Source organism: Chiloscyllium plagiosum, unplaced genomic scaffold (assembly GCF_037043375.1).
Source record: "Chiloscyllium plagiosum isolate Xiang-an unplaced genomic scaffold, Cpla_swu_hap1 HiC_scaffold_48, whole genome shotgun sequence".
Lineage (NCBI taxonomy): Eukaryota > Metazoa > Chordata > Chondrichthyes > Orectolobiformes > Hemiscylliidae > Chiloscyllium > Chiloscyllium plagiosum.
Window position 1 is genome coordinate 13,461,490 of NW_028270186.1, and position 24,223 is coordinate 13,485,712.

At 41.5% G+C, this 24,223-nt stretch overlaps 1 protein-coding gene across 3 annotated transcripts in view; it reads left to right on the forward strand.

The window, feature by feature from the left end:
• Positions 1 to 427: 427 nt before the first annotated feature.
• LOC122543140 (tetraspanin-15) overlaps positions 428 to 24,223 on the forward strand; it is a 181,360-nt gene continuing 157,564 nt past the window's right edge. The window contains exons 1-2 of one of the 3 annotated variants that reach the window (XM_043681488.2): positions 428 to 560; positions 905 to 1,032. In XM_043681488.2, coding sequence (XP_043537423.1) covers positions 940 to 1,032 — 93 coding nt within the window. In that variant the 5' untranslated portion in view covers positions 428 to 560; positions 905 to 939. Of the gene's footprint in view, positions 561 to 860; positions 1,033 to 24,223 lie in introns of those variants that run through there. The other 2 variants (XM_043681489.2, XM_043681491.2) reach the window with 2 other exon arrangements.

Sequence of the window (24,223 nt, forward strand, 5' to 3'; positions counted from 1 at the left end):
TTTTCAGTCTTCGTTGAGAGTTGGACCAATAACACCATAGTGAAAAATTCATCTTGATTGTTTTGTTTCTGCAGTAATTTAGTCTAATGATAATGGCCCTATATATATACTCGCCCAGGACATCCAGCAGTCTGCTTGAATAAAAAATAAATCCACTGTCAGCATTCATATTTGAGCCTGGACTGGGTTTCTTACACAATTCCCCATGTGTCATGAACAATGTCTTGATTTTACCATTACTTACTTCTGCTGTTGCTTCAGCGGAATCCTTCAATTCTGCCTTTCTTGCCCCAGTCCTGGATTTGACCCTGACTGGCATTGTGCTGCCTGTCATCTAACTGGTACCAAGTCCCACTCACCGACCTTCATTGGTTTCCAGACCCGTGAACAAGTTCTCAACATTCCCGGTTTTCAAATCCCTCAGTAATTTCCTTCCCTCCCCACCGTTGTGAACTTTGGCACTCCCCTGGTTGGCATTCCGCCCAAATGATGTTTGTTTTCAGTGTGGTGACACACCTGCAGCACTGAAGGGACTGGACTGCAGGCTTTCTGGCCTAGAGGTAGGGACACTAGCCAAAGGCCGGGGCTCTGAGGTGGGGGGGATGGCGATAGTTGGAGAGGATTGTTATGGCTTAATGATTGTGAGAGGGAGGCTATACCTCGGGAGATTGGACAACACAAGCCCTTGAAGAAGGGTTGTGTGATCCGCTCCGGTCATAACAAAATCTTTTACGTAAAAAGTCGAGTAAGAGAAAACACATCCATGGAGTACACTGAGACTGAGTGGACTCACAGTCATGGAAGGGCTCGCCCGGCCACCAGTGCAACTCTTCAGTAGCAGTTTTCACTTTCGCTCTGGAGGCGGAAGTTGCTTTGGTTGAAGTGCTGTCCTCTTGTTGTTGAGATTTCAGGGAAGGGATCCGGATCCGGACGGGCAGGATGTGTGGAGGCTCCCGGCCACACTGCGGGGGGATCGATGCCAGGTACCTGCTGCTGAAAGTGACCCTGGGGATCTTCGCGACATTTTTCTGGGTAAGTGAGAAACCAACAGCGTTTTAAAGGAAAACGTGCCTGAGTCACGAAAGTTGCATCTTTCAACAGATCAGCAGCTTCGAATCCAAAAAAATCCTTTTTGTAAGGAGGACGGTTGTTTTATTTTAGTCCAAACCTCAACTTTTACTGCTCAGATTTGGTTTATCTATTTTAAATTTCCATTAAATGGGAAGTTTCTGGCGTTCTCAAATGGAATTGATTACTATCTGCAGACAATGATTCGAGCTCTTAAAGTTCAATTCTTTTCGGCTCTTTTCAGAAAAGTGGCAATATAAAACTTGGCAGGTTAGGCAGAGATTTTTTAAAATCAAAACAAATATTTTTTACAATGGTGTTTTATATTTTAAGAATCCGAAATTAATCCCACTCTCCTGCACCCTCCCTATTGTCCTGTGGTCTGTTACCACATCCTGTACAATAAACTCAACTTTTGCTAAATATTAATCGTAAAGTTTATGATTTAGAGAATGAGATAAAATGCGGGAGCACACTGAAAAACTCCACCAATCTGAGTGTGACCAGTATTTCTCACTTTATATTGCACTCTGTCTGATTTATTTTCAAAATTGAGCATTTTTTTTTCAAGTGTAAAAAGGAAACATGTCCTTAGAATAAATTAAGACCAGTTGGTCTTCTTTACTCTTCGTCCATTGGTAATCAATGAAATTAATCCCACTGTTCCCCTCTCTCCCACTGTCCTGAATCAAAAATGAATCTCATAGTTGTTAGAGAGAAGGTTGAGAGGTGACTTAATAGAGACATACAAGATGATCAGAGGATGAGATAGGGTGGACAGTGAGAGCCTTTTTCCTTGGATGGTGCTGGCTAGCACAAGGGGACATAGCTTTAAGTTGAGGGGTGATAGATGTAAGACAGATGTCAGAGGTAGTTTCTTTACTCAGAGTAGTATGGGCGCAGAACACTGTCTGCAACAGGAGTAGACTTGCCAACTTTATGAGCATTTAAATGGTCATTGGATAAACATATGGATGATAATGGGATAGTGTAGGTTAGATGGGCTACAGATTGTTTTCACATGTCAATGCAACATTGAGGGCCGAAGGACCTGTACTGCTTTATAATGTTCTATGTTCTATGTACCCATCTCTCCCCACTGTTCTGAATCTGAAATCATTCTCACTGTCCCCCTCTCTCCCCACTGTTCTATGTTCTGCTATCACACCCTCTATAATAGGATATAACATTTTCCCAACAATAAATGTTAAACTTACTGGCCTGTAGTTAACATTTTCTTTTGCCTCTGTCTGTTTTTGAATTAGGGTGTTTCATTGACAGTTTACAGTCTCTGACTTGAAGAATTCTTGAAAGATTCCTATCAGGCCTTCACTACTTCCTTCCACATTCTTCATCAGGAATCATGCCCAAAATGTTGATTCTCCTGCTCCTCAGATGCTGCCTGACCTGCTGTGCTTTTCCAGTGCTGCACCTTTCAATGCAGATCTCCAACATCTGCAGTCCTCACTTTCTCCTGAGCCCCATGTGGTACAGTGTACCAGTAGGCCTTTATGCCTAGTAGTCATCAAAGTACTTTTCCTCCTGTGATTGTTATTTTATTCATTTCCTCAGTCCACACCACAATATCTTCTACCAAAAAGTATTTATTTAACACTTCTGCCATTTCTTGGTTCCCCATTATTATTTTGCAGCCTCCTTCTCGAAGGGGTCTATGTTCATTTTGGTCTCTCTTTTTTTATATACTTAAAGAAGCTCATACTACCAGACACATGACACAGGGAAGGTGATGGCCAAGTGGTATTAATTGCTAGACGGTTAATCCAGATACCCCAGTAACATTCTGGGGGTCTGGATTTGAACACTGTCAGTGCAGATGATGGATTTTGAATTTTGGAATTCAAATTTTGAATGAAGCCATTTTTTTCAATTAAAAATTGATTCCAATAACTATCTGAAATTAGGACTCTGATGGTAATCAGGAAACCGTTGTGGACTGGTGGAAAAATCCATCTGGTGCACTAATGCCTTTTAGGGAAGGAAACTGCCACCCTTATCTGGTCTGGATGACACGTGACTCCAGACCCTTGGCAATGTGGTTGACTCTTAACTGCCAACTGAGCAATTAGGGATGGGCAATAAATGTTGACCTACCCAGCGATGTCCTCACCCTGTGACCAAGTAAGGAAAATTAAATTTGATACAAAGGAGTGTGAAATTATTGACTTTGTTTGAAAAATGAGCAGAGAAAATATGAACTAGATGGTGTAATATTTAAAAGGGTGCAAGAATAGAGAGACTAAAGAGTATGTGTACATTAATCCATGAGGTTTGTAGGACAAGTTGAGATGGCAGATTCAAAAACATATATTCAAGTTTCCAGAATATGTAAACAGAGAAATAGAGTACAAAAGAAAGGACGTAATTTTAAATCTTATCAACGACCAACTAGGCATCAAATGAAGTATTGTGTTCAATTTTGACTATCATATTTTAACCAAAGTCTCAAGGCACATGAGAAGATAGTGATTTACAAGAATAGTATGAGGGTCGCACATTTTTGGTCATTTGAAGAGATTGGAGATATTGGTGTTGTTATCCTAAGAGCAGAGAATTTTAATTGAGGAGCTCAGAATTGTGGATTGTTCTGATGGAATAGAGATTTTCTGAAGCAAAAAAGTTTACTAAGTCCTGAGGGCATAGTTTGAAGGTGATATCCAAAAACTAACATGAGGAAATATGTTTTTAAGCAGAAATTTGGAGTGCACTGAAAGGGGTTGAAAGCAGATTCAATAATACCATTTGAAGGATATAGGAAGGAAAATAATAAAGATAACTATGGGCAAAAGGGAGAGGAGTGCGATAAATTTTAACCAAATAGCTGGAATTAATTTGATGGGCCAATTAGTCTTCCTTTGAGCTATAGATTTTATCAATCTCTAATTAGAAAAATCAAGAAAGACTTGCACTTACGCAGAAGCCACACAGTAAACTTCAATGAACAGCAATGTAATAATCCGCAGATAATTTCACCCATAAATGTTGGCCAAAACACTGGGGAGAAATTCTCTGCTCTTTGAATAGCAATCAGACCTTATGCGTCCACCTGAGAGGGCAGAAAGGCTTTGGTTTAATATCTCTTCCAAATGACAGTGTAATAATGCAGTCTTCTGTAGATGTCAGCTGGTTTTATGTTTGAGGACAGAAGCTTCTACAGGTCTGCAGATGTGGATTATTTCAACATTTGTAGTACAATCAGACGAGAATCCATGAAGCCTATCTCGACATCAGGGACAGCTCACTTCATATTTTATGCTGAATGTCAGGCTGAATTTCTCACCAGTTGCCAGTATAAGTGGGGAGGGACAAACAGCATCTAGGAGCACAAACCACAGACATCAGCTGCACCCCATCCAAATTCACGAACATTTACCAACTCCTTGACAGACAGCACGCATGCCTTTGATTGATTGCAGACTGCTCAGAAAGCACAGACTTACATTGCAGGACACACCAGCAACTGGCATCGAAAAGCTGCATGGACAAGCTCATGGATTGGACCAGGTTGTGTATCTCAGGGGCACCACTTGCTCTCACTGTGCTCACTCACTTTGCAGTTACCTGCGTGCTTGCAGCACTCATGCCTTGCTTTTCCATGCCTTGCTGTGCCAGTCAGCATTGTCACACAACCAGGTGAGGTAGGTCATTAATGAGGCAAATTTGGGACGATATGGTGAGAAAGCTCCTCATTAGGCCTTTCTGGAGGCAAGAATCCCTCCAGAAAGCTCAATGCAATTCACACTGGCCAAAAACACATAAGATTCAGTCTTGGGTTTATGTATTGTGACTGAGAAATTAGTGTTGTAACTGTTAACTGTGACTGATCTATCTTACACATTAACTTTCTGAAACCGTTCTCACATGCATTCTTCTCTGTATAAATGCTCGCTAGTCTCCAGAGAGAAAGCCTAAAGATGTAATTAGAAATGTAATTATTCCCGCAGCACTGCTTAAAGAGAGAACAGTAAATAGAACAGGATGAACCAGGTGGCAGTCTCTTTCTGTGAAGCTGTCAGGAATAAGCTGGGAAGATGGATAGCTCTGCTTGTCCATTCGTGCCAGATGCTGACGGAACTGAAGGAGTACTCTGAATAGAATTGTGTGCATGTATATTTATCTGCATTTAGTTGTGTGTGAGTGTGAGTATACGTGTGCGCTGGTGCGTGTTCACCTGAAATGCATGAGCATGTGCTTGTGAGTATGTATTTGTGGGACAGTGGGTCTGTGAATGTTTCTGTTTATGAGTGAGTCTGTGGAGATATGAAAATCAGTATGCCAGAGAAAGTTCACAGCCATGAAATGTGGCTTTGTGATGTCAGGTTTTGTGGTGCTTTGGATGCCACTTTGGACTTGGCATACTGCTGGTGAGACTGTGATTGCATGTGCAGGCAGCCCAGGAACACTGATTTGATGCCAATGCTTTCATCGAGTAATGAAACATGCCTGCTCATACTGGTTTTTTTCATTTCAAAAATATTCTTTATTCATTAAAAAAAAAGAATGCACAAAGTCACTAAAGTAGTTTGGTCCATATAGTAATATATGAAGAACACAAACAAAAGTTGGAATTTGATTCCATCCAACAAACAAGCCAAAGGCACCTCTTATCTGTACAGAATTATATTTATGCACATTTGAGGTACTGGGAGGATCCAGTAACTGAACAGATCCCCATTTAACTTCAGCAGAAAGACCTCAGACTGTGGTCTTTCCCCTCTGCACCTTAGTGGCAGCTGCCCCAAGCTTTAGTGCGCGTCTGCTAAAACAGGTAAACATGTACTTGATAGCAGGAAGGATACCTCCATTATTTCTTGCTTAAGGAACCATTAACTATTTTCAGTTAGTTGCTGGTGCATTTCTGTTGGCCTTCAATGTGAATTGCTGGGAGTTCTGCGGTTTCTAGAGTTGTTTAAAGTTGCTGAAGTCCATAAGGCAAATACCGAAGGACTTTGACCTGATACTGCACGAACAATAAAAACGATTGCAGTAATTTACATCCCCTTTGAATGACTGTATGAGGTGTCAGAGAGCAAGATGGACTGTTGGAAGACAATACATTCTGGAAGCAATTCCCTGCACTGAACCTCACTGGGGATCAGGACGTCAGCCATCTCTACTTCACCCAGAATGTCTTCACTGAAATGTGCCACTTGGTGCAGCTCCACAGCAGAGTGAGCACAGCATTGCCAGTGACTGGAAAGGTGACTGTTGCCTCATGTTTGGCTGCTTTCAGACAGGAGCAGATGGTATTTGCAACATTTCCTAGTTATAGAGTCAGACAGCATGGAAACAGACCCTTCGGTCCAGCCAAACCATGCTAAACATGATCCCAAACTAAACTAGTCCCACCTGCCTGCTCCTGGCCCATATCCCTCTAAACATTTCTTAGTCATGTATTTATCTAAATGCCTTTTAGACATTGTAACTGTACAACATTCATCACTTCCTCTGGAGGTTCATTCCACACATGAACCACTCTGTGTGTGAGAAAATTGCCCCTCATGTCTTTTTAAAATCTTTCTCCTCTCACCTTAAAAGTATGTTGCCTAGTCTTGAAATCCCCCACCTTAGGGGAAAGACACCTGCCATGCACCTTATCTATACCCCTCATGATTTTAGAAACATCTACCAGTGAAATATGTCCCAGCCTATCCAGCCACTTCTTATAATTCAAACTCTATTCTCAGCAACATCCTGGTAAATCTTTTTTGAACCATCTTCAGCTTTTAGATTAGATTCCCTGCAGTGTGGAAACAGGCCCTTCGGCCCAACAAGTCCACACCGACCCTCTGAAGAGTAATCCAACCCCCTCTGACTAATGCACCTAACAGCTATGCACAATTTAGCATGGCCAATTCACTTGACCTGCACATCTTTGAAACCAGAGTACCCGGAGGAAACCCACGCAGGTACGGGGAGAATACGCAAACTCCAACAGACAGTCACCCAAGGCTGGAATCAAACCTGGAATCCTGGCGCTGTGAGGCAGCAGTGCTAACCACTGATCCACCGTGCTTAATAATATCCTTCCCATAACATTAAAGTCATGTAAAGTCACTGAAAGTCCTTATAGCACAGCAACCCTGGGACTCCAATTTTAGCATTCATTGTAACAAACATCTCCTCCCACTGCCTTTGCACAGTTTGACTGAGGAGTCTATGGCTTGCTGCTGATCTCCTGTTCACAACCTCCTCTGGTTAAGATGTCCAGAGAAATAACAGAGGACTTTGGATCTCTCTCTCTGACTTGTCGTGCTATCAATCATTCAGTATTCTTTCTCCACACTCACTGCAACATGTTCCAGCACCTGCTTCACTTTAAGAGCTGCAAACTGGCTCTCAGTTGTGCTAGCATCACACAAACCTGAGGCATACAGGCACTTGGCAGCACAGTTAACACCATCTGCATGCAGCTCTCGTATAAATTGCCAAGCAGTTCAATATTTGCACAAAACCTGCATTGGAAAATAGGCACCATTTAATCATGTCCTGCATGGCTTTTGGGGACATGATGGTAAAGGGAGACTGATGGCCCAGGCCGATACTCTGTAAATACAGGCTCAAATCTTGGCCGGGTAACTAGTGGATTTTCAATAACTAATAAATGTGCAATATAGGGTAGTCTCAGTAGTGGTAACTGTTATAAAATCTGATCTGATCCACTAACATCCTTCTGGGATGGAAATCTACCATCCTTACCTGATCTAGTCTACATGTGACTCCAGACCTACAACAATGTGGTTGCCCTTTGACAGGGCCTGCAAGCCATTGTTCAAAATACAGATGGGCAATAGATGCTGTCCTGACCAGCAACATCCACATCCTATGTAAGAACTGAGAAAAATAAGCCTGATCTTGCAGTTCTTCTATGTGTTTGTGTTTTACCTTTCTTTCCATTTGTTTGTGTTTAAGTTTATTATCAAAGAGTATTCTGTCTGAGAACAACTGAGAGGGATGAATTCAATAGCTTTGGACCTCTTCCCACACCAAATCACACTGAATGGGCATGATGGTCAGGTTGGGAATACACAGACACAGTGTTTAGTAAACAGAGCAGAAAGGTTGCTTCCACCTTTCTTCCCGCAGTTTCAACTTCTGAGCTGCAGGCAAGAGCAGTAGAACTTAATGATACCTTATAAAAAGGTCAGACAAAAGCTTTGCTGTTGGAGCCTGCCAGACGAGTATGCCGTGCCCTCTCAGCGCTCTGTTAGATACTAAAGCACATGCTGCAGATGCAATTGCAATTTTGAACAGTCAGAAAAAGATAATTGATAGCTGGTGCAGCCATCTTTGTGATCCTTGCAAAGACTGCAATGGTTCAAGAAGGCACTTCACTACCACCTTCCACAAGATTATTAGAAATGGCCAATAAATGCTGGCCTAGCCAACGATGTCCACATCCTGTGCATGAAAAAGAATGCACCTTAGCCTGCATGTCTGTCAGCCATTGATAGCAATCAGTCATTCCTTAAAAGCACTCACAAACATAACATTTATGAAGAATCAGTGAGAGCCCTGCACCATTTTTTGCATAAGCTGAGGGTGATGTTACAGTGTCCAATGACCTCATCATTGTAAGGACCTCAATGCTGCTGGCCTTATCTGGGTGATGACCAGCTGGAGTCTGGTTCCAACGAGGCTGACAGATCTCTCATCCCAGAAGTCATAAAGGGCAAGACTACTTTACTTGACCAGATCTCAGGCAGCCTTCATAGCAGCTGCTCTGAAAAATCAGGCCAGTATTGGAAAAAGGAGAGAATAATGAAATAACTCCACAGTGGCAGATATCCTGTCACCAAGTCATTCTTTATTTAAACGTGAAAAGTCCTTAATTCTTTATTACTTTCCTATCTATATATCAGCCAGGATTCCCTGATTGGACCAGGGAACAGAGATTCTCAATGGGCTAGCAGGCAGACCTTGTAACATTCATTCCAAGCACATTCCAATACAATAATCCCACATGTGGTAGGCAAGATCAACATTAGCAAGATCAACATTATTTGAAGTTAGAGAGTCCATTCATTAGTCTAATAACAGCCGGAAAGAAGCTGTTTTTGAATTTATTGGGGTGCATGTGTTTTAGCTTCTGCATCTTCTGCCTGATGGAAGACATTGTAGGAGAGTGTTACTGGGGTGCAATGGGTCTTTGGGCAGCCTTTCCGCAGCAATGGGACATGTAAATGGAGTCCATGGATGGACATTGGACTTACATGATGATCTGGGCTGTGCACACAACCTTCTGTAGTTTCTTACGGTCCTGAACAGAGCAGTTGCCATACCAGATCGTAATGCACCCGGACAGTATGCTTTCTTTATTGTACAGTTGTAAAGGTTGCTGAGGGTCCTTATGGACCATGCCAAATTTCTGTGTACTCTGGAGGAAGAAGAGGTGTTGTTGTGCCTTCTTGACCGTCTCATCCACGTGGCAGTCCGGGACAGGTTGTTGGTTATCGTCACTCCAAGGAACTTGATGCTCTCCACCCTCTCCACCTCAGCTCCGTTGTTGTAGATGGGGAGGGGGGGGGGGGGGGCATGTTCTCCTCCTTCCTTTTGAAGCCAATGATCAATTCTTTAGTTCTGCCAATGTTGCAAGGGAGGTTGTTCTCACTGCACCATACCACCAAGCTCTTTATCTCCTTTCTGTATTCTGACTCATGGTTGTTTGATATCCGTCTGACCACGTTGGTATCACCAGCACACTTGTAGGTGGTGTTTATTCAGAATTTGGCGTCACAGTTGGCTGTACAGGGAGTACCAGTTAGGGAATGAAAATGCATCCTTGGGGGGGCTCCAGTGTTGAGTGTTATCATGGAGGAGGTGCAGTTGTCTATCTTCACTGATTGCTGTCTCTGGGTCAGAAAGCTGAGGATTCCGTTACAGAGGGTGGAGCTGAGACCTTGGTCTGGGAGTTTTGAGATCAGTCTGGGGGGGATAATTATGTTGAAGGCAGAGCTATAGTCGATGAGTAGGAGTCCTTAGGTATCCCTGTTGTCCAGATGTTCTAACTTGAATGCAGGGCTAGGGAAATAGCATACACTGCAGACCTGTTATTTTGATGTGCAAATTGTAGAAAACCGAGACAGGCTGGGAGACTAGGGTTGATAAGGGCCATGACCTGCCTCTTGAAGTGCTTCATGGTTATGGAAGTCAGATCCCACAGCATGAATGTGAATAAGTGTGCACAAATCTGACACTTGCCTGGTGTCGATCTGTCTAATGACTGATTAATATCCGGAATTCTAATTAATCTAATTAAAAGCAACTTTAATACAGGGTCATCAGAATTAATTGTGGAACACCGTTACTGACTGTGGAACACCCTTACAGCTTGCCTTGGCTGAGACCAGTTAACTCAGTCCAGGTTATGGATTTCCTCGAGAAGGTTATGTTTACACTCAGGAATTGGTCAAAGTCACAGCACGTAGTTACCTTCCTGCAGAATACTATTCGCTTGTTTACCATTACAATACCAAGCAGAATTCACATCTCTACTGATCCTGCAGCAGTCCAGGCCCAAATAAACAAGACCGTCATTCCCACAATATCCAAGTTTGGGCTGGCAAGTGGCAAGTGACGTTTGTGCCACACAAGTGGCATGATGACCAAGAGAGAATCTTACCATCATCCCTTGACATTTAATGACATTAAATCACTGAATCCCCTATGATCAACATCCTGGGGTTACCATTGACAAGAAACTGAACTGGACCAACCATGTAAATACTGAGATTACAAGAGTAGGTCAGAGGCTAGGAATCCTATTGTGAGTCACTCATCTCATCATTCCCCAAAGCCTGTCCACCATCTACAAGGTGCAAGTCAGGAGTCTGATGGATGGGTGCAGCTCCAACCACATTCAAGAAGCTTGACGCCATCAACGACAAAGTATCTCATTTGATTGGCATCACATCCACAAACATTCACTCCAATCATCACCAACATTCAGTAGCAGCAATATGTACCATTCACAAGTTTACATGGCAGAAATTTACTTTTTTTTGTCCTTCCACACCCATGACCACTCCCGCTCCAAGGAAAAGGGTAGCGGATTGTGGTCAAGTGATCACAGGCCCAAAATTGGATATTCTAAATTGACCCATAGCCGGAGAAATTAAGCATGACAGAAAATTGACCAAATTAAATTAAACAGCAATCAGCAGCTATTGGCTACAGAAAACAATGGAAACAAAGATCAAAGAGATTACAAAAGTTCAAGGAGAACCAGATACAGCCAGCCATGGGGCTGTATATTGGAGAAGTGTTGATCAGGCATCTTGACTCTCTGAGTATGTGCACTTTACACCTTCCTGGCTTGGAAACAGTGAAGGGCCTCGGCATAACCCTATTGGATGATTTGAATCTAGCTCATGACCTGATTGGCCAAGGCTACAGATTGTTCTGGAAGAGATAAGAACACACACCTGGATGTCACCCCGTCAGTGACGATGCTGTCTTAGTGAAGACTCAGCAAAGATTCTCAGGGAAGACTTGCAGCAAGGTTTTTGGCTGAAAACCATGCAACAATCCAAGAAGACCCAGGATAAGATCCACCCTGACTCCTGCAATACCCATCTTTGTGGAAGAGGGCCAGTTGAAGAGAAAGGAGATTCTAATGGCCCAACTCAAACATGTGGATTGTTGCAGGTAATATCCTTTCTCACAGAGATAGAGCTAGATGGAGAGTAAATATTTTGGGAATTTGGGAAATGCTGGTGTGTTTTCAGAAGGAATGTTTTGTTAATAAAATCAGATTGAATTACAAACCAAATCTGTGTCTCTTTGTCTGCCTCACTGAGCACTTAAGGCATAAACTGGTCGAAGTGATCAAAACGTTGCCAACATGATTCATGGGAATACCACTACCTGTAAATTACCCTCCTAGGCATTCACCATCCTGACTTGGAAATATATCACCATTCCCTTCGTGTCGCTGGGTCAATTTCCTGGAACTTCCTCCCTAACAGCATTATGGATGTACCTGCAAAAATGCATTGCAGCGATTCAAGGAGGCAGCTCACTGTCACTTCTCAAGGGCAATCAGTGATGGACAATAAATGCTGGCCCAGACAGTGATGCCCACATCAAATCAATGAATTTTAAAAAAGCTGCATGGCTCATGTTATTTGCAGACATTGCATCTTCTTTCTCTCTCTCTCTCTCTCTCTCTCTCTCTCTCTCTCTCTCTCTCTCACACACATACACTCTTTCTTCTTTCCACTTATCTTTGTGTTGCTGCTGGAACAGATGATTTTACTTTACTGGCCTGACAAATCTGAGGGATATATATTTCTATTAGACCATATCCTGAATGTGCCTGAGGGAAAGCATGGCTGGAAAACTATGACTCTCATGGGAATTAGTTTCATTTTCAAAACAAGAGCATTAAATTTGTAACTTCAAGCTCAGTAAGGACAATTAGTTTTCAAAGGCATAGAACATCTGTTGAATGGCTGTACTATGACAGCGTCTTATTCATGTGCTATAGTGGGCGATTAATTTTAATGGTGTTTTTATATATTGGCCATTTCTTTGTCTCACTAAGATGAGTGATCTCAGTGGCTAACGGAGTGATTTGCTGTGCTATGAGTAGGTTAACGTTAATAAGGGATAGATGAACCACAATGCAGGTGAGATGCAAAGGAAGATTACTCCTTCTCATACAGCAGTTGCTCAAAACTGACAATTCTATAGTTGGATGCTCATTTACCAGAAACTGTCTTCATTAAAGATTGAGCTTGGGATTTTGTGAGTGAATTGGGCAGAGGATCACAGAATGAACTCAGGAGACTACATTATTAATCTTGCACCCAAATCGATGATGTCCAGACTTCACTGTTGCATTTGCTTGCAGATCATATCATATTTAACTGCCTCTTGGTCTTACCAACTCTTAGGGTGAGCTACAAAATCGAGACTGTCAGTTAGGAAATAAACAATGTAAGCAAAGATCATGTGTTGAACTATCAGCCATAAATCAGTAATAATACTGTCTCCTCTCATTGAGAAGCTTGTGAGTTCAAAGCCCACTCCATCATAACTGCCAATTCTAGGCTGTCAGCCATTAGGTGAATGAGAAAGCTAATGTTTACACTGAGTCCTCAGTAAAGAGGCAGGGCTGTCTTGCTGGAAGTTCTTTATTTTAGCAGAAACATAAAATTGGGTTCTCTCTGCCTTTTGAGCTGGATGTAAAAAGGCTCTCTAGCACTGTAGAAAGAAGGGTAAGGGAGTTCTCCCAAACATCTTGACAATATTCATTCCTCAACCAACTCAATCAAAAATCAACAATAAGCTGTTAACTGGTTATGATTGCATTGTTGTTTGTGCAAGCTTGCTGTGTAAATTCAAATGCATTTATTGCATTAACTGCATTTTACTACATTGCAACAGTGACTACTCTTCAAGAATGCTTTATCGGTTGTAAGGTGCTAAGGGGCAAATTTAATATCTGTAAAAGATAAAAGCAAAGTCTTATTTTTTATTTATATAAAGCCAATATTTGTCCTCCTTTCTGACAGTTTTTTCCATACTGCAGATGTTTATTGACATTGGATTGTCCTAATTTGGGAACTTCAATATTAAGAAAAGCAAATATTTAAAAGTTTCAGCTCTTTATGCAAAAGCCAAAAGTTTTAAGACTCACACCAATACATTTTGTAGTGCACATTTTAATGTGCACTGATAGTCAAGCTGAATGCAACTGAAATGGAAAATAAGATCAAAGTCTATTAAAAGCATTCTGCTCACTCTGTTTGCTGTAGAACATTCAGATGATAGAGTCTGCGTGATATTCACTGCTATTCTTATGTTGATAAACAGAACTGTTGTCCCATAATTAGTAGCAGTAGAGATGACAGGAATGGTATTGCCATCAAGCTGCAACTCCATTCTGGTGACACCATTCCTTCTGGGACTCTGGTATTGAATCCACTGTCACTCTTTCTGGGTATGGTCCCACTGCTAGTTATTTGTTTGTTTGACTAATTTTAAACATGGATTAACTCTTTCCACCGCTGAAGCAGAGTGCTATGATGTACACTTTGCAAGATTCACCAAATCTCTTTATATAGCACCTTCCCAACTCACAACCACTAAATATAAAATTATGAAGGGAATAGATAATGTAAAAGCAGGGAGGGTGTTTCCATTGGTGGGTGAAACAAGAACTGGGGGGCATAGCCTCAAAATAAGGGGGAGCAGATTTAGGACTGAGCTGAGGAGGAACTTGTTCACCCAACGAGTTGTGAATCTGTGGCATTCCCTGCCCAGTGAAGCATTTGAAGCTTCCTTGTTGCATGTTTTTAGGGCAAAGATATACAGATGTTTAAACAGTAAAGGAATGAAAGTGTTATGGTGAGTGGGCAGGTAAGTGGAGCTGAGTCCATGAAAAGATCAACCATGATCTTATTAAATGACAGAGCAGGCTTCATGGACCAGATGTCCTACTCTTGCTCCCAGTTCTTATGTCCTTATCTAGAAGGACTAGGGTAGCTGTGACATCACCAACTGCAAGATTTACACACCCCTCCTCATGCCTTGAAGACATGACTTCAAACTTGATCACCGTTTCTTCACTGTCACTGAGTCAAAATCCTGGATCTCCCTTCCCAACAACTGCCCCTCCCCAAAATTCTGCAGCAGTCCACAAAGGCAGCTTATCACCACCTTCTCTGGCGTAGTAAGGGATGGGCAATAAATGCTGGCCCACATGAATGAATAAAATAAAAAAGCAGCTGGAGTGGATTCAATCACAAATTAACAATTTGCAAAAACGTATTTATCCAGAATTCATTTATGTATTAACACTCATTTTTCAGTCATAATGAATGCACATTTTTAATTCACAATGTGTCATGGCAATTTTCTCTTAACTCTCCCATTCCTTCAGGTAAAATAGTAAATTGTAATGTGATATTTTACACACTATGCAGCACCTTAAAAAATGCTTATTCCTGTAATTGACTATGAACTCTTTTTGAAATGTCATTTTTATCCTGATGGTTCTAAATCACACACATGGGCACTGTTGATATATTTTGCATTGTTCACTGTATTTGTTGCGAATCATCAGAAAGCTAGCTCCACAGTTGAATCATTCTAATAATTCCCCCCCCCCCAAACTATCTTTTATTTATGAAATCTGTAAAATTACATTGCAAAATATTTCATACTGGACTTTATGGGAAGTGCAATCATATTCAACTATTCTCCATAGAGCATGTTACACTGTGAGTTGCCTCAATACAATTGCAGTATTTGGCTATTTACTATATACATTGATGGTCAAACTTGCAGCCTGAGGGGTTCCAGAAAATTACAAGCCCCTTGATGCACTATGGCTGAAAAGCAAGTGAATTGCATCTACTTCATTCAGTTCAAGCAGCAGGTTCTGCTGAACAGGTTATGACCTGAAGCTTTCAGAATCATGCAGTCAGTCAGCAGCAAGTCTTCACACACTGGTTTCCCGAAGCTAACACCATTATTGAGCGGCTTCTTTTGAAAAGCAAGACAGATATCAGGGCATTCAGGCCTTCACCTCAACTCCAGTTAAGAAGAATGCATCAAAGTCAGGAATATTGCAACAATTACTCGTTACGAATTGGTCAATCAAGGAAATCAAAACACATTCTTTGAGATGATAAAAAAAACCTGATTACAATTAATAGTCTACAAATCAAATTGCAGAAGAAGCATTCATACTCTCCCAGTGGGGGAGTTGCAGTGCTGGAGGGATGAGCTATGATGTGCTTTCATTTTCCCTTAGTCCTTGTTTTCATTTTATATGACTGACAGGTGCTGGTCAAATAGTGGAATTAAAGGGCATGGATTCAATCAGTACCAAGTGAACTGCTTCAAACCATTCTATTTTTTAGAAAGAGGAGTACTTTGGGGAAGAAAGAGAATTCATTCTCTTCTGCTTCAGGGAAATTAATAAGGTTCAAATAGATCTCAGTGTTTTCATAGTGGCTGTTGATAGAGAGAGTCTTATAGTCTGTGTGAGGGAATAAGTGCCTTGTTATTGTCAGAGTTGTGTGAGAAAAGGGATAAGGGCACAGTGAGACCATAGTTAATTGATAAAAGAATGAGAAATTGCAGCTGTGGGACCTTGCCGAGTTGATTCGCTCTGTCTGAAAATTAAAGAAAAATTTCTTTATTATTTCTACAGTTTCTCCTTGATTGCAGAAATATCTCCAGCTGCCATGTACTGGATCATGGGGACCGAGATTAATGAAACTCTGGCTCCCCTAAGTGTCTTCCAGTTTTGTACTTCTTAATTTCTCTATCCACGCAGAGATTTTTCTGCAGCATTCATTTGATTAAAAAAGGTTATTGTTCGTCTTTAGTTTAATGGGAGTGCTGTGTGTGGAAGTAGTTGGAGTTAGCACATGATTTTCAGTCAAGGGCCATATTTGCATCCCAGGTCACAGTTCATCATGGCTCTGTTACATCAAAATAATATCTTTCCTGCATTTTGAGGGTTCAATACCCATTCCAGAGATTTGAGCATGTAATGCCACCTAACACTTCAGTGCACTACTGAGGGAGTGCTGTAGTGTACAAGATGCTGGCTTTTTAGAATGATTTGTTAAACTGAAGTTTAGTTGGCAGACTGCCTCTTGATGCCTCGAATGATCTTCTAACACAATTTTTGACCAAGAGCAGAGAAACTCCACTGTTGTTCTGGCCAAGGTTTGCTTTTGGCTTCTATTTGATTTTGCATAATTTATTTCTTTGCTGCTTTGTGCGACTTTATCAAGTACAAATTTGTGGCTTAAATCCCATGCTGCCTCAACACTTTGTGTGAAAGTTTTATTTTCTATTTGTTCTCTTTATTCCTCTCATGATAATGCTCCTTTTGCTTCTAGCTGTGGATTTGTATCCTAGTTTACAATCGCTCTGGGATTGTTCTGATCGATCAAAAGACAGTGTTTCCTGCATTTCATTGCACAATGGAACCTGGATATCTGTTTGGTCCTGCTGCATCCAAAAGCCTCTTCATGTGCAGGATGTTCAGCATCCACTGCAGCTTGCTGCTGTATCTGGGCTTGTTGGTGAACCTGGTCCTCTTCCATTTCTCTGCATGTCTACTGCATTTTGGCTGAACCTGTCAGTCATGTTCTCTGTGCACCAATATGAGATCACAAAGACCAGAGTAGGTTGTTTGCAATGTGCATAGTCATCCTTCACACATTGATGGATTGACATGCTGCTCTATACAGTAGGGCATGGAACCTTCTGGTAAGGAGGGTCATGGAATGACTTAGCATGAAGCTTTAACATTGCACCTAATTCTGATGAAACCATCAGTCATTTTGCAGAGAAGTAAGAGGGTATTGCAATTGCTACATGAGCACTAAAGCCTTCTCCACCAAGCCTCACATCAACTGCAGAAGGCATCATTGCACATAAGAGCATCTTGTGTTATATTTACAGATCAAGTTGAGAGGGAATCACCTCCAGGTCCCCATGCAGCCTGTGAGGTCATGCTGTCACTTAACAGTTGTTACAAGTAGAATTGAGCCTTGGAAAGGGAGCAGTGGATGTCACCAATGTGGCACCAAGTGTTCAAGTTAATCATTTATCTTTGAGCCTTAGGTAATGTTCTTGTTTCTGAGTCAAAACAGTGGGCATGGTGAGAGGGGCACAGTGGCTCAGTGGTTGGCACTACTGCATTACAGGACCCAGGTTCAATTCCACCCTTGGGTGACTGTCTGTGTGGAGTTTGTACGTTCTCCCTGTGTTCGCGTAGGTTTCCTTTCAGTACTCTGGTTTCTTCCCACAGTCTATAGATGTGCAGATTAGGTGGATTGGCCATGCTAAATTGCCCACACTGTCCAGGATTGCACAGCTTAGGTGGGTTAGCCTTGCAGAAAGCAGTGTTACAGAAATAAGATAGGGGAGGTGAATCTCGGTGGGATGTTCTTCAGAGGGTTGGTGTGGACTTGATGGGCTGAAAGGCCTGCTTCCACATGGTGGTGAATCTATGAAAATATTTGTCTTTTGTATGTTCATGTCTTAAAATTTCACTCTCGTTTGGAGATTTGTTATCTTGCAGATGAGGCATTGAACTGAGGCCATGATCTGGATCTACATTGAAATCTCAGTGCAGTGATGAAGACACATGGTGTTCTCAGGTCATGTCTTGTCTATTTGACAATAGGCTCTAATTTTCAAGGAATTAACAGTCATTTCAGGATATACTTTGGGGGCAAATGTAAAATGGTGCTTATTGACAGCAGCTTGAGCTTTCAGTGTGTTCAATGTGAATAATGAAACAAGGTGGTTTGTTTTGTCAGTGGTTGCAGGATGTGTTGCTATGGTACCGTTGATGTTTCTTTTCAACCAGATGCTTTGTTGCTTTCAGCCAATGTTCTGTCAGTTAGCCCATGTGATCCCTAATTCTGTTCAAGCCATTGTAAACAGAGTAGAATCTGAAAGTGATTGGAGAGGCACAATGTGAAACCACAATGGGTGATGCTCTGGACAGTCTGTACACAGTATGGGAGCAAGGTGAAACCCACCTAACAAGGTCAGCTGTTCCCATCCAAATGGTGCTATAAATGTTATGAACTTATGAGTAGCACTGCATGCTTTAGTGTTCAGAAAAGGTTTGAAAAGGTACGTTGTGCCATCACAGATCAATAGATCAATGTTTAGATTCACAATAGAATTATAAACGATTGTTTAGAGTCATAGAGTCACACAGCATGGAAACATCGGTCCAACCAGTCCATTCTGAACATAATTCCAAACTAAACTAGTCCCCCTGCTTGCTCCTGGCCCATATCCCTCCAAACCTTTCCTATTCATGTACTTATCTAAGTCTCTTTTAAATGTTGTAACTGTGCCTGCATCCATTACTTCCACAGGAAATGAACTACTCTCGGTGTTAAAAAAAACCTCATATCTTTTTTTTTAAGTTTCTCTTCTCTCACTTGAAAAATATGCCCCCTCGGCTTGAAATCCTCCATTCAACAGAAAAGACTTACCATTAACCCTATCTGTATCACTCATGATTTTATAAACCCCTATAAGGTCACCGCTCAACCTTCTACGCTGTGGGGAAAAATGTTCCAGCCAATCCAACCTCTACAATTAATTGTATAAGTCATGCCCCGTTTATTGTACCAAAATGCAATACATTGCATTTATCCAAGTTGAACTCCATCTGCCATTTTTTAGCCCATTGACCCTTTTTGATCAAGATCTCTTTTTATCTTAGAAACCCTTCTTCATTATCTACAATGCCACCAATTTTAGTGTCATCCACAAACTTACTAACCATGCCTTTTGCATTCTCATTCAAACATGTGGAGTTTGCACATTCTCCCTGTGTCTGTGTGGGTTTCCTTTGGGTGCTCCGGTTTCCTCTCACAGTCCACAGTCCAATCATTCCATTATTGCCACTGGGTCAAAATCCTGAAACTACTTTCCAAACAGAACTGTGCATGTTCTGACAATCCAAAGCTGCAGTGATTCAAGAAGTAGTTCACCATGACCTTCTCTAGGGCGCTTGGGATGGAAATTAAATTCTAACATCACCGTTGATGCCACATTCCATAACCAAGTGATTAAAAAAAAATTGTGTGATACTGGACAAGAAGGAGAGTTCCTGTAGTACAGTGGTAGCCTCTGAGCCAGGAGACCTGGGTTCAAGAATCATTTGCTCCAGAGATGTGTAATAACAAGTCTGAACAGACTGATCAGAAATTATGTATCATACGGAATGAAGTCATTCAGTCCTTTCTTCCATGGCTCTTTAGTGGAACAACTCAACTTGTCCAATTACCTGTGTTCTTTCCCTGTTGTCCTGCGAATGTTAACTCTGTCAGGTTTATATATATGTGTGTTTGTACATGTGGAATATTCACATTCTTTTGAATCACTCCACATCTCTCTTTCAGCCACTGCATTTCAGATCATGTCACTGCAAAAAAATCCTCATGCTGTCCCTGGTTTCTTTGTAAAACTAGATTCTGTGCTTACTGGCACAATGCCTAGTGTTTCTCTTTAATTAGCTATCTTCATTGTTCACAACATTGAATAACTCAGCTATGTTTCCTCTTACATTTCTATGCTCTCAGGAGAACATTGTCAGCTTCTCCTACTGTCCAAGTAACTCAAGTTCCTCATCCTTGGTACTATTCTAGTGAATCTTTCCTCAGCCCTCTCTGAGCTGTTGATATCTTTATAAAATATCCTGCTTATAATCAAATAATGCAACATGTGGGCGGCACGGTGGCACAGTGGTTAGCACTGCTGCCTCACAGCGCCAGAGACCCGGGTTCAATTCCTGCCTCAGGCGACTGACTGTGTGGAGTTTGCACATTCTCCCCTCCGGTTTCCTCTCAGAGTCCAAAAGATGTGCAGGTCAGGTGAATTGGCCGTGCTAAATTGCCCGTAATGTTAGGTAAGGGGTAAATGTACGGGTATGGGTGGGTTACGCTTCGGCGGGTCGGTGTGGACTTGTTGGGCCGAAGGGCCTGTTTCCACACTGTAAGTAATCTAATCTAATCATGAAATATAATTTATCTATGGAATGTTCAGAAGACCTAGCCAGTACTTTTGAAGTATTCAACTTAAATGTTCTGTCCTTTTTACCTGAATAAAACCAGCAAGATCCCTTTACAGCTTCATCAAAGACTTGCGTACTAAGATAACCCATACAAGATTTATGAGGAATCACTCATTAATCTCTGTGTGGAGCTCACTGAAAACTCAGGGATGCATCTGCTAGGAATGTCTGTCCCAGGCTGGGACTAGCCCAGAAACAGCACAAGTTCTGTTTCAGTGTTCCACGATAAATGATATTCCTTTTCAGTCAGACTTCATGTACCATATACAAATATATAGGTCTCTCTTTTACAAAGTCCCTTTTACAATTCTACTGTTTAGTTCATACACACTATGGGTTAGGATCACAGGTAGGCCAGTCAAGAAGGTCTGGGTTGATCTGATTACTCCACATTCTTGCCTATGCCCAATTACTTGGTTATCAAGAATCAATTGACCCTAGCTTTTAAAATATTTATATTATTTTTTCTCAATTTTCCAACCAAAGTGGTACAATTACACATGTTTTTGTGTGTTAAATTCCATCTGCTGGGTGTGCCTAGCCTCTCTATGCCCTCCTCATTGTTCCTTGGTTTGCGACAAAAAATCTGCAATCCAGTATATCCTGCCATATCAGATTGTATATTGACCTGTTGTGGTAATGGGCACACAGCTGTACCTGAAAACTGGTTTCAACCATGAACGCTTATTTTGTCTGGAGTGTGAAAGACCAGTGAGCAAAAATATGCAAAATATAACAGGAATTTGACTTTCTGGATCGGGAATTTCACAGCAAAGACAGCAAATAGAAATTCTGAAGGGTACCAACTCAAAATGTCAATTTTCCTGCTCCTCCGATGCTGCCCGATCTGCTGTACCTTTCCAGCTTCATGTTTTATTGACTCTGACTTTCAGCATCGACAGTCCCTACTATCTCCATATCGGAAATTCATTTTGATTTGTTCTTACTCTGCTCCTGGAATTCCACTGGAAACTGTGTTGGAAACCCCACTTCGGCAATAGCTTAGGCTCTGACTGAAACAATAATCATGAAGATGTTAACAAACCACTAAATTTGGGGACACCCTTCAAGCTAACCATGTCTGTTTTGTGCCTAATCAAAGAGGTCAGGGATGGTCAAGAGGCTGGAATTGATCGAGAACACAGATTGTGAAAGTTTACAGAACTGGACAGGAATAAAAGATAAGCAACAAGACCATGGAGGATTGGAACAGAATGACAAGCATTTTACGTTGGACACTGGGGATTGGTTCTGAAGTTCTCTATTTTTATTTGAACTGGCAGGGGTGTGTATCACCTGTCACTTTGATATCACATTTGGAGCATAAGTTTATCACTTTGTGAAAAGGATTCCCTTTCATCTCACAGACCACAGTGAGTAGAAAGCTCTGCTGAGGTGTCCTGACAGCAGTTCAGCCTCTTCCCTTCTTTATAGCAGAAATAATTACAGTCTGCAGAGCGCCTGGGGAAATACAATTTCAATCTTCATTGCTTCTTCACAGTGCTAACAAGATGTGTTTATTCATTTGATTGTTTCTCAATATCAATGTCTCCTTGAGGAGCTTTCCTTATCTGTCTGGTTTCTGCTTTCCTTCAAAGTGGAGGTTTGCTGTGAAAAATCCATTATGCTTGAACATCCTCTGGGAAAAGTATTTTTTAATTGATTGCAGAAAGTGTTCCCAACAGCATATTTGGAATTCTATAGATGAATGTATCTCCACTCTCATCAGTTTATGGTTCAGCATTGGTCCACTCACATAGATTCTTACCACTCTTGCTTGAGGCATTTTCTTTATAGCAGAATCTGATTTGACTTTATTTTTGCCTGAAGCATATATTACTTGCTTCCTTGTAGTCTTTCCAATTTTCCTGCACCTCCAGCCAATATCAAGAAATCTTGCCAGAACCTAGAAGTCCCAAGAAGAAAGGTTCCTTTCAACGATTTCACAGGACAGTTTACAATATTGATCAGTGGCTTGTTATCATCTAGCAGGGTCTGGCTAGGATGCCTGAGACCAAATGAATTCAGGAACAGGTCATGGTTTTATTTTTCTGTCATTCGCCGTCACTAAATCACCAGTGTTTACCAATTGATCAAGTTGCATGCCTGGCAAGAGCAATGCAGACTGCCATCAAGTCATGGTTATACATCAATGAAGGGCTGAGGACTGGCTGTGTTAATATCATGGGGCACAAGCAAGCAGTGGGTTAGAAATATTGAATTCGTAAACTGAACCAGAACTCTTTGAAAGGAAAAGTTGTGACTCTACTAACCAGCTGTTTAATACCAGTGTTCAAAAGGTTTAAGCTAAACAAAAAAACCCCTCTACTTCCTCATAGAATCCTGACAGTGTGGAAACAGGCCATTCAGCCCATCAAGTCTACACTGATCCTGTGAAGAGCATCCCACCCATACCTACCTCCCTCATGGCCAGTTCACCTAACATATTTATCCTTGGACACTATGTACAATTTAGCATCTTTGGACTGTGGGAGGAAACCAGAGCACCCAGATGAAATCCATGCAGACATGGGGAGAATGTGCAAACTCCACACACAGTGCCCAGGCTGGTAGCGAGCCCAGGTCCCTGGTGCTGAGAGGCAGCAGTGCTAACCACTGAGCCATCGTGCTGCACTAAGAGTTACTAACCACAAGAAGAATGGATAAACAAATTGAATTGTTGATTTTAGAAAGGGAAAAGGACAGTCCATGTTTCTGTTCTGAGTCTCCTGCAAAGATCCATAGTAGGTAAAGGAGCAAGATGGGAATGTATTTGCTTGCATTTAAAGAAAAACTCTTTATCAATGATTTTGAGGTGCTGGTGTTGGACTGGGGTGGATGAAGCTAAAAATCACACAACATCAGGTTTATAGTCCAAAAGGTTTATTTGGAAGCACAAGCTTTTGGAGTGCTGCTCCTTCACCAGGTGGTTGTCCATCTGTCGAAGGAACAGCGCTCTGAAAGCTAGTGCTTCCAGATAAACCTGTCAGACTATAACCTGGTGTTGCGTGATTTTTAACTTTAATCATGCTATCAAAATTCACTCAGGGTGAGGTATGGAGACTGTCAAGAAAGAATAGAACCAGTGCCCAGCAAGACTTCACACCTCCAGCAGATGGGAGAAAATGAGAAAAACACAATTAAATGGAAAAATGATAGCAATAATTGGAAACATATAGAGCAAAACAGAGAAAGGTCACAGTGTCGTCTGCAATTATCCAGCTTGAAAGCAGTGTAAATGAGACTTGCCCAGAGAATCCTCTCTGCAGATTGGCATTTGTTAGTTCTGATTTGCTTGTAACAGAATAGTTTTTATATCTTAGTTTCGAGATCTGTAAGTTTAGCAATGAGTTCAGAACTAATCAGGCCCATTTCTTCTTCACTCCACACAAATGACTCTTAATGAGCGTTAGAATTGCCGAGTAAAATTTGAACAAAATGAATCCGATGCCAAAAAACTCTAATGGCTCTTGTTAAATGAAATGTGAAGCATCGTCTCAGACGATTTATGCATTGTGAAGCATTTGCAAGAGGTGTTCTGTAATGGTGACTGATTGTCCA